A 14905-nucleotide genomic window follows, 5' to 3' on the forward strand; every position below is an offset into this window, starting at 1 on the left:
GATTCTTCTCAGAGGTTTGTTGGACACAGACACTTTTTGATCTGCTGCTGTTTTGCTGATTTTGTTTATTGCAGAGAACTACCTGGGAACTAAAGTGAAAAATGCTGTGATCACAGTACCAGCTTACTTCAATGACTCTCAGAGACAGGTTTGTGCACACATAATTACTGTTGAACATACAGTGTACTTTAGGAAGGGTTTTAGTCTAGTTTCAATCAAGCTTGTTAGTTTTTATCATAGCTCCCACTTATGTTATTTGAATTCTTTAGTCAATACGATTATAGCATTTTATTCTCCTCACTTTTTTACTTACATTATTCACACAATTTAACGTTGCTCATCCCCATTCATTTTCAATGACTGACATTGAACTTTTTCAAAGTCCCACTTTCCACGCCCACTTTCATGCATCTCATCATTACCATACTAAGTGATATAAAAGTATAATAACTGACTATCATATCAGGAAATGCATTATAATTTTAATAATAATTTTAATACTTAAAAGCGCATGTCCCCATTCAGCATTAATAGCTTTCAGCTTTATACAAAACTTTTAAATGTAAATATACCGTTGAGCCATGAGCTACAAGATTTCACTTAGCTCAGTGATTAGAGCAATTGCCTGCCACCAAGGAGGACCTGCGTTAAAACCCTGTTTGGACAACTCTTTAGTACAAATGCAATATTGAATACGAATTATTGTCAAATTATTTACATTCATTACTTTTGATTTAATTCGTCATTAAGCTTTTTTCTAATACTGTATTATTGCGTTCTATTAGGGATGGGTACTGAAGATTGTACTTTTTGTGGTATGGACCGATTTGGGTCAGTACTTCTGATCACCGATTCACGTAAATTCAAACTGTGCCATGTTTCGGTTCTGAAGCACGTCTTTTAAAGTTGTGACTGTGCAGGAGTGGAAGAGTTTACGATTTTCCATGGCGCACTTGAACGCAACATTAAACGTGCACCAGCGTACTGACGTCACCCACTTGCACACCATTTCACATGCGAGGGCGCGGTTGGAGCTTGTGGTACCCGGCCGGCGGTAGCGACGGGCGGCAAGCGGGTGCCGCCAAACAAATATACTGCAGTTTTTGAAGTATGAAAGCCTTTGCCCCGGTCGGAAGCTGTCCCCGCACAATCAGCGCACGAGAGGGAGATGTCGACGGCGGTCTTCTCCCACTGAATGCAATCATGCTGGAATGTTGGTTATTGCACAGAACTTAAATTCATACTTTGTTTTTTGTAATATTCTTATGTTTATTAATTATACTTAAGTCATTGTGAAATATAACATTTTTATTTTTGCTCTTCCTCTCTGGCTCATTTGAATGAAATTTTATTTTATTTTTTAAATTACATTTTATATATTGAAAAATAATTGTTAAATAGATTTTTTTTTAAAGATAAACAATGATGAACATTTACTACCGCCCAAATAAATTAATGTTCAAATGTGAAAGGTACCCATCCCTACGTTCTATATTCAAAATTAAAATTCAGGGCAAGCTTTCGGTATATGCTGACATATTCACTACAATTATTTACAATGTCACAGATTCTTTTACGGCAAAAATGGCTCAGTGGTTACAGCAATTACCTGCCACCAAGGGGAGGAACTGGGTTCAAACCCCGCTTGGACCAGACACTCTTTAGTACAAATGCAATTTTGAATAATAAATATTGTCAAATAATTTCACAGCTATTATTTTTTATGTAATTCGTCATTACGTTTTTATTTCGGTCTATATTCAAAATTCAACGCAAGCTTTCAGCTTCATACCTCAATTACATACAATGTCACAGCATGTATGAACATTGTTAGTTGCTTCCACTTCCCTAGTGTGGGACGTAAACAAAAGTCAGTATCCCATGCGAGTACTGCAAACACTTATCTGAATGTGTCAGAATGCACCTAAACCTGCCTGGTTCCCAGTAAAGCCTACAAATTGTGTAATATTCATGTAGGTGCCAAATACTTTATTATGAGTAGGTCGACTGTATCTGCTTGGAAAATCCTAATCACATTATTTTTAACACCCAATCCAGAATTATTTGGTTTTTGAGTATGTGCTGGTTTCATTCATGTGGTCATTCAGGCTACCAAGGATGCAGGCCAGATTGCTGGTTTGAACGTCTTGCGTGTGATCAATGAGCCCACAGCTGCTGCGCTGGCGTATGGCTTGGACAAAACCCAGGACAAGATGTGAGTAGAAATTATTCTAAACTAAATGTGTGACTTGTAAAAGTTAAACAAAAAATGTAAATGGTATGAAGTTGTAATTAGCTAATTTTTAATTTAAAAAAAGTGCCAAGACAGACAGAAAGAAATCAGTGGGAGCGTATAATAATTTAAACCAGTTTGTCCAAACTACAGGCCGGGGGCTATTTGCAGTCCACCATCCATTTTTCAGTGGCCCAAGGCGTATACTAAAAATGACATTTGACAAGGCCAGTTAAAAAATATTAACAAAATAAAAATGGGTGTAGGTGTGTAGAGTGAGCAGAGTGTAAAATAAATAAATAAATGATGCCACTGCCACTAATAAATTGGTTTATATACTTTAGAGCTTTTCTAAATATGTAAAGAGAAATTAACTATTTAAACTAAAATAACACTTATGCTTCAAAACACTGTGGTAAATAAAGAAAATGTTCATCTTATTACAGTTTGCTTTTGTTTTGTTTCTGATCACGGAGCTGGGATTCAGCTGTTCTCGTGGGCTACAAGGCAGAAGCCACCCCACCTTATCACCTTTACAGAAAGCTGTTATGTAGCAGTTTATCAAAGTTACCAGAATGTATTAATATACAATTGCTTATTTAAATTTATTAAATTAAGGTCAAAGAATTTATGCGGATTTTTCTGTATGCGGGCCCCCATATGAAAAAGTTTGAACACTCCTGATTTAACCACAGCATGTGACCTTTAACACTGACACATATTTAACAAGTACAAACATTGATTACGTTTTCATTCAGTCACACGTTTGTGCTGTCATCTTGTGAGAGATTTGAGGGTCATAGTGGATATCAAAGTAATGTAAGATGTCTTCTTCTGCCGGAATTGAGCTTCCCAGTAAAAGTAGCTTGTTTGTTTTCCAGTATTGCCGTGTATGATCTTGGTGGAGGTACATTTGATATCTCCATCTTGGAGATACAAAAGGGCGTTTTTGAAGTGAAGTCCACCAATGGCGACACCATCCTTGGAGGAGAAGACTTCGACCTGCCCCTACTCAAACACATCGTCAAGGAATTTAAGAGAGAGGTGATTTATAGGAGACCACCGTCTTGACAAGGGCCTCATGGATTGAAATGCTCAAGTGTTGATAAACATGTTGTTTTTGCTACCTCAGTCTGGTGTGGATCTGACCAAAGACAGCATGGCCCTCCAGAGAGTCCGAGAGGCGGCTGAGAAGGCCAAGTGTGAGCTGTCATCATCACTGCAGGTACACGGTTTCCACTCGGTTTAAGAAAGTGTGAAATATGAAAAGCCAAAGTTAACTTTCAGCTTTTAGTTTCATATCGTATTGTCTTAAATTAAGTAAAATCTATGAATGTTCCAAGCACATTTGAATGTATTACTACTACAATCTAAATGAAAGACTCTCTACTGTTATCACATTTCCCCACACTATAAAAATAAAATACATCGGAAATGTTCTCTTCCCAACTTGAGTTTTGTTACCTAATCCCTAGGGATGGCCACCGAAGACTATTGTCTGGTATGGACCGATATGTGTCGTTACGTCAGCATTTTCACGTAAAATTTAACAGAGCCATATTTCGGTTTCTGAAGCACATCTTTCTAAGTTGTGACGGTGCGGGAGTAGAACAGTTGACGATTTTCCATGGTGCACTTGAACGCAACATTTACAAGCACCAGCGTACTGACGTCTCACACTTGCGCAGGATTTCACACGCTAAGAATACATTTCCGGGTTTGCAAACAAGCGAGATTTTTGCGGCACCAAGCCAAACAAATGCAGTGTATAAAGTATGACAGCCTCCGCGCCGGGCGCAGGCTGGCAATGTCTCCCGTTCCCCTGTGCACGGCTGAGAGGGAGGTGTAGGTGGCGTCTTTCCTCGTTGCACCCGTGCATGCCGCCCGCACTGAAAGTGAAAGGTCCGGCTTCCCCTTCCGGATCTTTTCTTTTTTGTTGTTGTTGCTATATTTGAGTTAAACGTGGATTCGAACTTCGAACTATATATTTACTGTTTAACTTCGTTCCTTGTGTTGTTCATTGCACAGACTGTTGCTTCACACTTTGTTTTTTTGTAATATTTGTGTATATTAATTATACTTAAGTAATTGTAAAATGTTATTCCTTTAATTTTACTATTCCTCACTGGTTCATTAAAAAAAAATCTTTATTTGTCCAGTTTTATATATTGAAAAGTAATTGTTAAATTGATTTTTAAAAATATTTTACTGTTAAATAAACAATGATGAACATTTCACTTGGAAACGAAAGCTATTTCAGCATTTGGTGCATTTGAGGTTTACTTGCATTATTAAACACATGATTAATCTGAACAGAAGTGAAAACTCAACTTTATTGATACAGCGCTTTCACAACAGCTGTGGCTGTAACATTTAAAAGGACAGGAGGTAGTCCTAGATTTGGAAGTCTCACACCACCAAGATCTTTTTTCCCCCATTTTGTGGTTCAAGTTAAATATATAACCATCTTGAATACTGCCTTCCAATTGTATATAGTTCTTTGGCAAGTCAATTTGCCTTGTTAACATATTTTTGTTTTGTGCTATCAGTTTTAAATTTTATTCAGAATGATCTAGAAATTTGATTGGATGAAAACCCTGTGCAGGCCTTGTTCAGAGGCATATCTCTTTTCTTTTCTTTTTTTAAGAGAGCTCAGTATTGTTCATTCGGTAATCTTACCTATTCAACATGTCGTCATCATTGCTCTCTCTTTTTTTGTGTGCGCATATGTGCGTGCGTGTGAGTGTGTTATGTGCCCTATGTATCTATTTACAAAGTGTATTGTGCAAAACTAGTGGAGTGAGTTAAGAGGAGCGACCAGCGGGGCCTCTCCCAACCTGGCGGGGGCAGGAGCCGCAACACCCCCCACGCTCTTTCTCTCTCGCATCTCTCTTTTCTTAAACGCTGTTGCATCATTCAGATGTCATTCAGGTACTTTCCCAGCTGGGCTGTGCTGTAACTTAATTGTTTGCTCTCGCTTGTAGACTGACATCAATCTTCCCTACCTGACCATGGACGCATCCGGGCCCAAACATCTCAATATGAAGGTGACTCGTGCTCAGTTCGAAGGCCTTGTGGCCAACTTGATCCGTCGCACGGTCGCTCCCTGTCAGAAGGCCATGCAAGATGCAGAAGTGTCCAAGGGTGACATTGGAGAGGTGCTTCTGGTCGGAGGCATGTCACGTATGCCCAAGGTACCCAGTGATATATTTTCTGGCCTTTTTTTAATCTGAGAACAATTTTTTTTTAATTTTGGTTGATCTGTATGTTTTATTGGGAAAATTCTACATCCATAAATGTAAATTTCTAAACTTGAAACCTTTTATTCAAATTATTTTTGATTGTAATTTAATTATTTTAAGTCTCTTAAATTAGTAACGAATAAGTAATGTCATTTGATAATTAACTCATTCAAACCCAAAAACGTCTAAATACTTAAAAAAAATACTTTGTCATTCACTCCCAAAAACATATTTATAAGTTTTTTTTAATGTTTTTTTTTTTTTAAGCATACAAAAGGCTTTTAATGCAGCTTCTGAACTGAAGAGGTTGCTTAAAGCAATGGTAGTTATTACAAAATCAGCCAGCTAGTGGCAATAAAAATAAAATTTCCGGCCTCCTAGAAGTTTTGTCTAGACTCCCTGCTATAAAATTGACATGGGCGTATCGATGCCTTGCTTCACTAACAGTCTCCCTCTTTTAGGTCCAACAGACAGTTCAAGACCTGTTTGGCCGCGCACCCAGCAAGTCTGTCAACCCAGATGAGGCTGTTGCCATAGGAGCAGCCATCCAGGGCGGCGTCCTGGCAGGAGACGTCACAGATGTGCTGCTTTTGGATGTGACGCCACTGTCTCTGGGAATTGAGACTCTGGGTGGGGTTTTCACCAAGCTTATTAACAGGAACACAACCATTCCCACCAAGAAGAGCCAGGTACAGACATTTCGAAGGACTGTATGGACACATTCTGTTCTGAGCCTGTTCATCTTAGAAAAAGTGACACCGCAATGCTGCATTTCTTCCTGCTCAGGTTTTCTCCACAGCAGCAGACGGACAGACTCAAGTGGAGATCAAAGTATGTCAGGGTGAGAGAGAGATGGCGACAGACAACAAGGTGCTGGGTCAGTTTACCTTGGTGGGACTCCCCCCTGCCCCTCGCGGTGTTCCCCAAATTGAGGTTACCTTTGACATTGACGCCAATGGCATCGTCCACGTGTCCGCCAAGGACAAAGGGACAGGCCGGGAGCAGCAGAGTGAGTTGTTTTCAAGTTTGCAAGTGTCGGCAGTTCATTTCAAATACACAAACGATTGCAAAGATGGTTCAGACTATATATTTGCTACTATTTATGCACATAATCAAATTCAGCAAGGGTTCCCATTGAACTTTTAAGACTTTAATAGTTAAAGGCATGGGCCGAAGTTTTTCCGTTGCGGTTTGTAAACACAACATACAAAACTGGCGCTCGAGGAAGCAGCCAACCAGGAACGAGCATGAATGCAATCCACCAATCAGGAACGCGCGTTTGCACAGCCAAATTTGCATATTACGCAAACAAGTAACAGGAATCAAATTCCTTACACGTCCGTGGAAACAGTCCACTAATCAGGAGTGTGCGTTGGCACAGCAAAATTTGCATATGCCACTTATACATACATCGCCATGGTGTCAAAGGTAAGATTTAATCATTATAAGCTTAAAATTCCGTTGTGTGATCCCTTTAAAGTTGCATTGTGAAGTTTTTCACTCAAGACTGCCACCTCTGACCTAAAGCGTAACTGCAGCCTCTGTCAAGCTTGTGCATGCCGCGAGTACTTGTGTATTTGAATACATTCTTTGATTTCTCAGTTTTCTTGGCGTCTGAGTAGGTGTTAGGTGTGCTCGAAGCCGGCCTCTTGTTTTTTTTAGTTTACATCCCTAGCTAACACAACACTGCATGTCCGCGGGTACGAGCTTGACTTCACCCCTCGGTACCCCCAAGAAACTGAAGTGTTCGCCCCGAACACTCTCCACTGAATAGAAGATATAAGCTGACAGGCGCAGTCGCAATTAAAAAAGTCGGTGCTCTTTGCATGATGTAGAAAATCTTTAACATTAACATTTTAAACTCTGCAATGCAGCAAAATGAAGTTATTAGTGGATAAGATGCTGTATTCCTTTGTTGCATTTAAAAAGTGGATTTACAAACCTAACCTGTGTTGCTTGTTCATTTGCCTGCAGTTGTTATCCAGTCGTCAGGAGGTCTCAGTAAAGATGACATTGAGAATATGGTGAAGAATGCTGAGAAATACGCAGAGGAGGACAGGAGGAGGAAGGTGAGGGCTTCATTTTGAAGGGTGGATACATATGGGATATATTTGGCTTGAGTGACCAAACGTCATCACAAGCTTCATTTGGGGCAGTCTCTTTAATGTTCAGTATTGGAAATAACGGCTTGAAATTAGTACGGTTTTAATTTTGTAGTAACGGAGTAATCTGATTAATCTGCCCATCAGAGCAACTCCGACATCGTTGTACCAATTTAACCCGTCAATGTTATGCCATAAACATGCTGGCACTGCAATATCAACGTCTTTGCATTGTCACATTATGACACCATAGCAAGTGTGAAAAGAGTGACTGTTACTTTAAAGAATAAACCAGATTCTCAAACTCATTGCCTTCACATCATGACAAGTAAGTAATATGGCTGGGAGGTCATTGTTTGTTGTGTGCTACAGTCATGGTTTCATTAAACCAAATACGTGTACACAATCCTGCTCAACACATTCATGGTGCAGGCGGTAAAAAGCAGTGATTTAAAATGGTTAAGTATTTTTAAAAAATCTGTCATTTTGCTTTTTATGCAAATTGATGTTGGTGACAATTGCTCCAATTGGCTGTTAGCCAGGAAATGCAAATTGGTTGTTGCTTTTCTTCCCCATCCAGTAATCTAACCGTAGTACAGAGGCTTAACAGGCATATGTTGTCTTAATGCACAAACTTTATTTTTCTCTGAGCAAACACAGTTTGCTGACTGTGTAAATTTTTCTTTTGTGGAACCATGACTGCATGGCGTGGGAAATAATGACTTCCCAGTTACAGGGAGCAGATGAAGCAACATATGCGTGTATAGGATTTACTTCAAGATATCAGTGAACACTGATGCGTAGTGTATTTTTGTTGGTGAACATCTGTGGAGCTCATTCTGGGGCCAATGAACGGGTTTGAAGGCAGAAAACAAGGAGAAAATCCTGGGTAAATACACCATAAACGGGGGCCTTAATTCGGTGGGAAAAGCCATTCTTGGGCAACCCGGCTGCCAACAACAGTCGCAAGGCGAATACGTCATCAAAATGTGACGCGTGGTTGCCTTATGTTGCTTGCATTTGTATGTAATTCTGTCATCTCTAGGCGTCCTTTAAACTGCTTAAACGAAACCCTAAAGAAGCCAACATCCTTTTTACTCACAAGGAGAATGGACAGAGATGTGCACAGATTACAATCTCCTACTAGTTCTGAGCACACTCCGCCAAGTCCTCTCTTTTTAATAGGATTTCCCCCCTAGGTTACACAAATGTTGATGCTCTAAAGGGGAGGGGGAACACACGGCAGCAAACTTCAAGGATATGGGATTATTATGCAGATAATAATACAGATGTGTTTTTCTTCGGCGCTTAAGGTTTCAGCAGTCAAAGTTCAACAGTTCATCCACAAAGTGTTTCAGCTGCTATTTTGTGATTAAGGCACAGTTTCTGCCATAAAGCTGCAAGAGCATAAGACATGTTTTGCAATACTATAAGAGTAAATATGGGATAACCTATGTACATTTATTCTAAATTCAGTTGTTTTTTTAATTGCCATTTTAGTATAAACAGGGTTCTACGGTAAGCCTTTTTGGGTGGAGCCAAATTGTGGTGGCCCTGCCAGAACCAGCACTGGCCGTGTATGTATTGCTAGGCTTGGGCTGATACCTCAGAATTTGGTCAATTTAACATTAAAAAAAGAAAAGAAAGAAAAACACTTTAAAAAAAATTTTATTATTCACTTTGATGATGCATGTCAATGATTGAACAAACATTCTGTTTTTGAAGATAAGTAACAAAAAAGAATAAATAATGTAATAATTCCTAAGAAAAGCTAAAATAATTCAAAATTATTAAAACATAACTCTAAAACATTGTATATTAAATATTCAAAGTGTTTGATCTCTTGGCTTTCAAAGAGGTGTTAAAGGAACTTTAAGTTAATGGCCTATTAACACGCTCATTTTGTCACTCCTCGTCTGTACATTCATTTTGACATAATCAGTCATCAAGGAACATAGGTTCAATAGAAGTAAATTGAGTATTAATAAGGTTTTTACTTTTGATTTAATCATACCTATGAGCGGTGTAACTGACTTTATCTCATTGTGTTTTCTAGGAGCGTGTGGAGGCTGTAAATATGGCCGAGGGCATCGTTCAAGATACAGAGTCCAAGATGGAGGAATTCAAGGACCAGCTTCCTGCTGATGAGGTACACTACACTTGGAAGGTTGTGTGTGTGCGCGTGAGCGTGAGAACAGAGCTCACAATTTCATATGCAATCTGAATTATTTTCTATGAAGAAACTTTAATACATAGAATATAAATGTTGTCCTGTTGCTACAATCGGACGTGTTGATAAATGACAGCGCCATGCTTTATGCTTGCGCATTCAATGTGGACACATGGCAAAAATGTCTTTGACAACTGCCATGCTGTGTACAAGAGAAAAAGTTGTAATTTTATTAGGAACACCCACCCCCACACAAAAATAAACAGGTTTGCTGGTTCAACTAACCAGAAGTATAACAAAATTGTGCCAGTGGTATTAACCAATTAATTCACTGCCAGCCATTTAAGAATATTTTAAAATGCTCAGCATAAATGAGTACACCCCCTACGAAAAATAACACTTATGTCAATGAAATCAAAAACAATTTTCAAAATATTGACAATACTCAATTTGTATAACATCTGTTTAACTTATAACATGAAAGTAAGGTTAATAATATACATTAGAGAACAGAATATAAAAATGAGTACACCCCACTGAAAGTCTCTGGAGCAAAGCCCAAATTTTAGAATACAAAAGTCTACAGCTGAGTCTAATTATTCATTACACAGGTGTCAAGCAGACTGTTGACTATAAATGGGTGTTACTTAAAGAAAACACTTTCCCCATTTCATGCTGTTAGCAATGGCACCACATGGAAGAGAAATGTCACAGGACCTGAGAAAGAAAATAATTTCTTGGCACAATAAAGGTGATGGCTACAAGAAGATCAACAAAGCTTTATTCATCAGTCAGAATACTGTAGCAAAAGTGGTACAAATATTAAAAAAAGATGGAACTGCTACTGCTACTGCGATTGGCTGGCAACCAGTTCAGGGTGTACTGCTTGAAGCCAGCTGGGATAGGCTACAGCGCCCCCGTGACCCTTGTGAGGACAAGCGGTTAAGAAAATGGATGGATGGATGGAACTGCAACCGTCTCACAGAGACGTCAAGGTCATCCACGGATGTTAACAACTCAACAGCAGCGTCTTCTGATGAGAAGGGTGGAAGAAAATCGACTTGTAAGTTCGCTGCAATTATCTAAGGAAATAGAAAGCCAAACTAGGGTGACTATTTTCCATGACACAATACGGCGTACACTGCAGAGGAATGGCATACATGGGTGCCGTCCACGGACGAAGCCTCTCCTAAAGCCCAGGCACAAAAACGCGTGCCTAGTGTTTACCAGGGCCCATGCTGACAAAGGTGAAGACTACTGGAACTCTGTACTCTGGGGTGATGAGACCAAGAAAAGTTTTTTGAACTGATGGCTTCAAAACTATATGGCGTCACAAAGATGAGGAATACAAGGATAAATGCATGGTGCCTACAGTGAAACATGGTGGTGGCAGTGTCCTCATGTCAGTTTGCATGAGTACTGCTGGTGTTGGGGAGCTGTATTTCATTAATGGCATCATGAATTCACAGCTGTATTGCTTAATACTGAAAGAAAAGATGCTGCAATCACTCAGTGCCCTTGGTCGTGCACTTTTCCAACATAATGATCCTAAGCACACATCTAAGGCCACTGTTTGATTTCTGAAGAAGAACCGGGTGAAAGTGATTCAGTGGCCAAGTATGTTTCCTGATCTGAACCCAATTGAACACCTATGCGGAATTCTAAAGAGAAAAGTTGAGCATCACTCTCCATCCAGCATCCAGTCTCTAAAAGAGGCCATTCTTGAAGAATGGGAAAAGATTGATGCAACAAAATGTTGCCAGCTTGTTCATTCCATGCCTAGAATCTGTGCTGTGATTAAAAATCATGGAGCCCATACAAAGTACTAGATTTAGTAATTTTTGTTGAGGGGTGTACTCATTTTTGCATCACCCATATTTGAGTAAAACTGAAAAGTGTGTAATCAAATTTTTATTATGAACCTTACTTCCATGTTATAAGTTAACCAGATGTATATTAAACTTGGTCTTGCCAACATTTTGGAAATTGTTTTTGAGTTCATTGAGATTGTTTAAAATGTTACTTTTCAAGGGTGTGTGTGTGTGTGTGTGTGTGTGTGTGTGTGTAATATATTTTTATTTTGAATCAAATGGAGCAATGTCATCTACTGGTGATTTTGCATCAGTAAAGTTGTTTCCAAGTTTTTGCAGTAGAGTAGAATCAGATGCTCCCCCAGACTCCCACCCATCTTCGTTGAAAAAAAAAAAAAAATGTAATTGACAAGAATACTTGTCAATGGCAGTGAATGTGGATTATACTCTACACAATGTTGTTTTTGGTCATAGGTTTCAAACTCAGTCCTACAGGTTTTGGATGTTTCCGTTCTCCAACACAGCTGATATATGATCAGCTCATCAGCAAGCTCTGCATAAGCCTGATAACGATCCTGCTGATTGGAATCAGCTAGTGTTGGAAGAGGGAAACCTATAAAACCTGCAGGACTGCAGCCCTCGAAAACCGGAGTTTGACACCTATGTTTTAGGTGTACTGCTTTTCTCGGGGGTCCTTAATACTCTTTTTTTTTTTCTTTTTTTTTTAATAAACCGAATGGGACACAAAGGTGAGGATAGGAGGTTAAAGTAAATGCAGTGTTGTATTATGTCGAAGTCTGGTGACTAACATAAGCAAGGGGGCAAGGAAGTGTGCTGTGTAGTGAAGTATGCATTGGCACAGGATATCTGGCCAATTGGGAAAGTTGAAGTACAGCTTTTGTAACTCCCTCCTTGCAGTGTGCCAAACTGAAGGAGGAGATCACCAAGGTCCGAGATCTTCTTACCAACAAGGAATCCGAAACTGGAGAGAACATCAAGCAGGCGGCCAGCAACCTTCAGCAGTCGTCACTCAAGCTCTTTGAAATGGCCTACAAAAAGGTGTGTGCTATGGTGTTGTCAACACCCTTAAGATGATTTCAATATTTCTTGTTCTTTGATCCCAAAACACATGATCATTTCATTTTATTGCATTACCATTCAAAACTAATACCCCAAAATCATCATGCGATATCTCCAGAAAAAAAAGTGATAGAAAGCTCTAGGTTGGACACATCTGTTAGACATACCTTTAAATGTTTATTTCATGTTTTACAATAAAATAAAAAATTAGTAGTCTAGTTTTAGTCAACATTCTAATCAGGACAATCATTTTACCCCTGTGTATTTTTTGTTAGCAGATAATATTGAACATTTCAGATCTAAAACAGTTTTCACATAAAATTTCTCTCATCTTTTTGATGGAAAAACTGCTTCACACACATTTTTTTTTTTTTTAGTATTTGCTCTATGACATACAAACTTGGCAACAATTAACAATCAATTTTCAATAGAAATCCACAATAACTGCCAAGGGAACAGTAATTCACAAAAAAAAAAAAAATAAACATACCTTGACACACAATTACAGTATATCAACAAGTGGCTACTATGGCTCCATTCAATGAGCTAGTAAGTTAGCCAGCATTAGTTAGCGGTCGGGTAAACATTATTTGTCAAAGTTTTTTCCATTGGATTGTTTCGTTATAGCGATAATTTACTTTTTTGGTTTGTTTTTAATCCTTTCACTGAATCTACCTCCTGTCCATCTCACGTTTTTGTGCATGTTGCACTTGTTGGCTGCCGATTTGAAAGCAGGTGTGTCATGTGACGCTGTCACTGTGACAGATTAGCAGACAGGATTTTACAAAATCATAATTTTGGTCTCGTCTTTGTTCATGAGCTAAAATGTCCAGTTTTCAATAAGTGAAGTAGATTTTCATCTCATTTTCATTAGTCGACAAAAAGGCATACTGATTTATTCCCAGTTTTTGTTTATTAATGAGGTTTTAGTCTAGTTTTAGTCCGGTGAAAAATGTGTGTTGACGAAATTATTTGTGTTGACAAAATTATTTTTGTTTAGTTTGCGTTGACGAAATTAGCACTACTGCCAGTGGTGGCCATATTGAGCACTTGTAAAACATGGGGGGAAAAAACCAACAACTTGAAGGTACTCTACAATACATGTCCAAGCTAGAATTTTCTATTTTATATATATATATATATATATATATATATATTTCTAACACTCATACAAAATAAAAAACTTGTATGAAGCAGATGCTAACACTGAACAGCATATTTAACGGTCCACCATACGAGTCCCAAGTTGTGTAAATGAAAGATTGGTGCCAGATTGCAATGTATGATGTGTGTTATTCCTCCTGCAGATGGCGTCAGAACGCGACAGCAGCAGCTCCAGCTCCAGCTCCAGCTCCAGCTCCAGCTCCAGCTCCAGCTCCAGCTCCAGCTCCAGCTCCAGCTCGGAGGACGACAAGAAAGAGGGCCAGCAGTAGACTCTTGACTTTGCACTGCCTGTTTGTTGTCACTGAGTTCGACAACAGGACTGTTAGGGAGGGGAGGGAATAGGAAGCCCATTGTGAATGATGTGAAGCAAGGTTATGTATGTATGTATGGATGGATGGATGAATGAATGGATGGATGAATGCATGTGTGAGTTGATGTAGATGTATTTAGGCGTTCAACGGAAATTTGGGCAGGTGGGTCACAATTATGTTGCTGTCTTTTGTAATAATAAAATCAGGCCTGGGACTGATTGAACCAAGTGTGGTTTGTAACCCCGATGAGACAAAGATGAGCCTCATTTTGCAGTCCATTCTTGATGGATTGTACCGTTATTGTCCAGCAGAGGGAAACATTGATCTGCATCTTAAAAGCGACACCCATCCATCCATTTCCTGTGGTGTTTGGCTTCATTTGGGTTCGCTGTCTGGGGCAAAGATGGGGTACACTCACAACTGGGTGCTAGACAATCCCAGGGCCCCTGTAATGTAAACAAACATGAAACAATTCACGCCAGTGGACTGTTTAGACTATTGAGCTTTATTTCACCTTTAACAGCCGCAGCAAATACAAATAATATGCATGTTTTGAAACCGGGTTGATTTGATATTTTACCCAACGGGTATTCCTGCAAACAGGTTTTTGTGAGAACTCAGAGCAGTCCGAGTTAGTCATTGCATAGAAGTAATCCAGTTGGCCGAGTATTTGCATGATTTAGAGTCCTGCAATATTTCTTAGGTTAATTAAGCAAATTTTCCTAATATGGGTTAAATGTGTATTTTTTTGTTGTTTATTTTGTATTCATTTTTCATTTAATCTGTCGAATA

The 14905-nt window shown here is 39.1% G+C and overlaps 1 protein-coding gene across 1 annotated transcript in view; it reads left to right on the top strand.

The window, feature by feature from the left end:
• The window catches only part of hspa9 (heat shock protein family A (Hsp70) member 9), a 31098-nt gene extending 16762 nt beyond the window's left edge, over nucleotides 1–14336 (top strand). The window contains exons 6-16 of the mRNA XM_086084523.1: nucleotides 75–148; nucleotides 2109–2215; nucleotides 3115–3277; nucleotides 3366–3458; nucleotides 5218–5427; nucleotides 5937–6164; nucleotides 6262–6484; nucleotides 7450–7544; nucleotides 9634–9726; nucleotides 12477–12617; nucleotides 13946–14336. Of these exons, the coding sequence (XP_085940649.1) occupies nucleotides 75–148; nucleotides 2109–2215; nucleotides 3115–3277; nucleotides 3366–3458; nucleotides 5218–5427; nucleotides 5937–6164; nucleotides 6262–6484; nucleotides 7450–7544; nucleotides 9634–9726; nucleotides 12477–12617; nucleotides 13946–14071 (1553 nt within the window). The 3' untranslated portion in view covers nucleotides 14072–14336. The remainder of the gene's footprint in view (nucleotides 1–74; nucleotides 149–2108; nucleotides 2216–3114; nucleotides 3278–3365; nucleotides 3459–5217; nucleotides 5428–5936; nucleotides 6165–6261; nucleotides 6485–7449; nucleotides 7545–9633; nucleotides 9727–12476; nucleotides 12618–13945) is intronic.
• Nucleotides 14337–14905: the final 569 nt, after the last annotated feature.

The sequence above is a fragment of the Leptonotus elevatus genome, chromosome 9 (genome assembly GCF_054856555.1).
Source record: "Leptonotus elevatus isolate MCC_2025b chromosome 9, RoL_Lele_1.0, whole genome shotgun sequence".
NCBI lineage: Eukaryota > Metazoa > Chordata > Actinopteri > Syngnathiformes > Syngnathidae > Leptonotus > Leptonotus elevatus.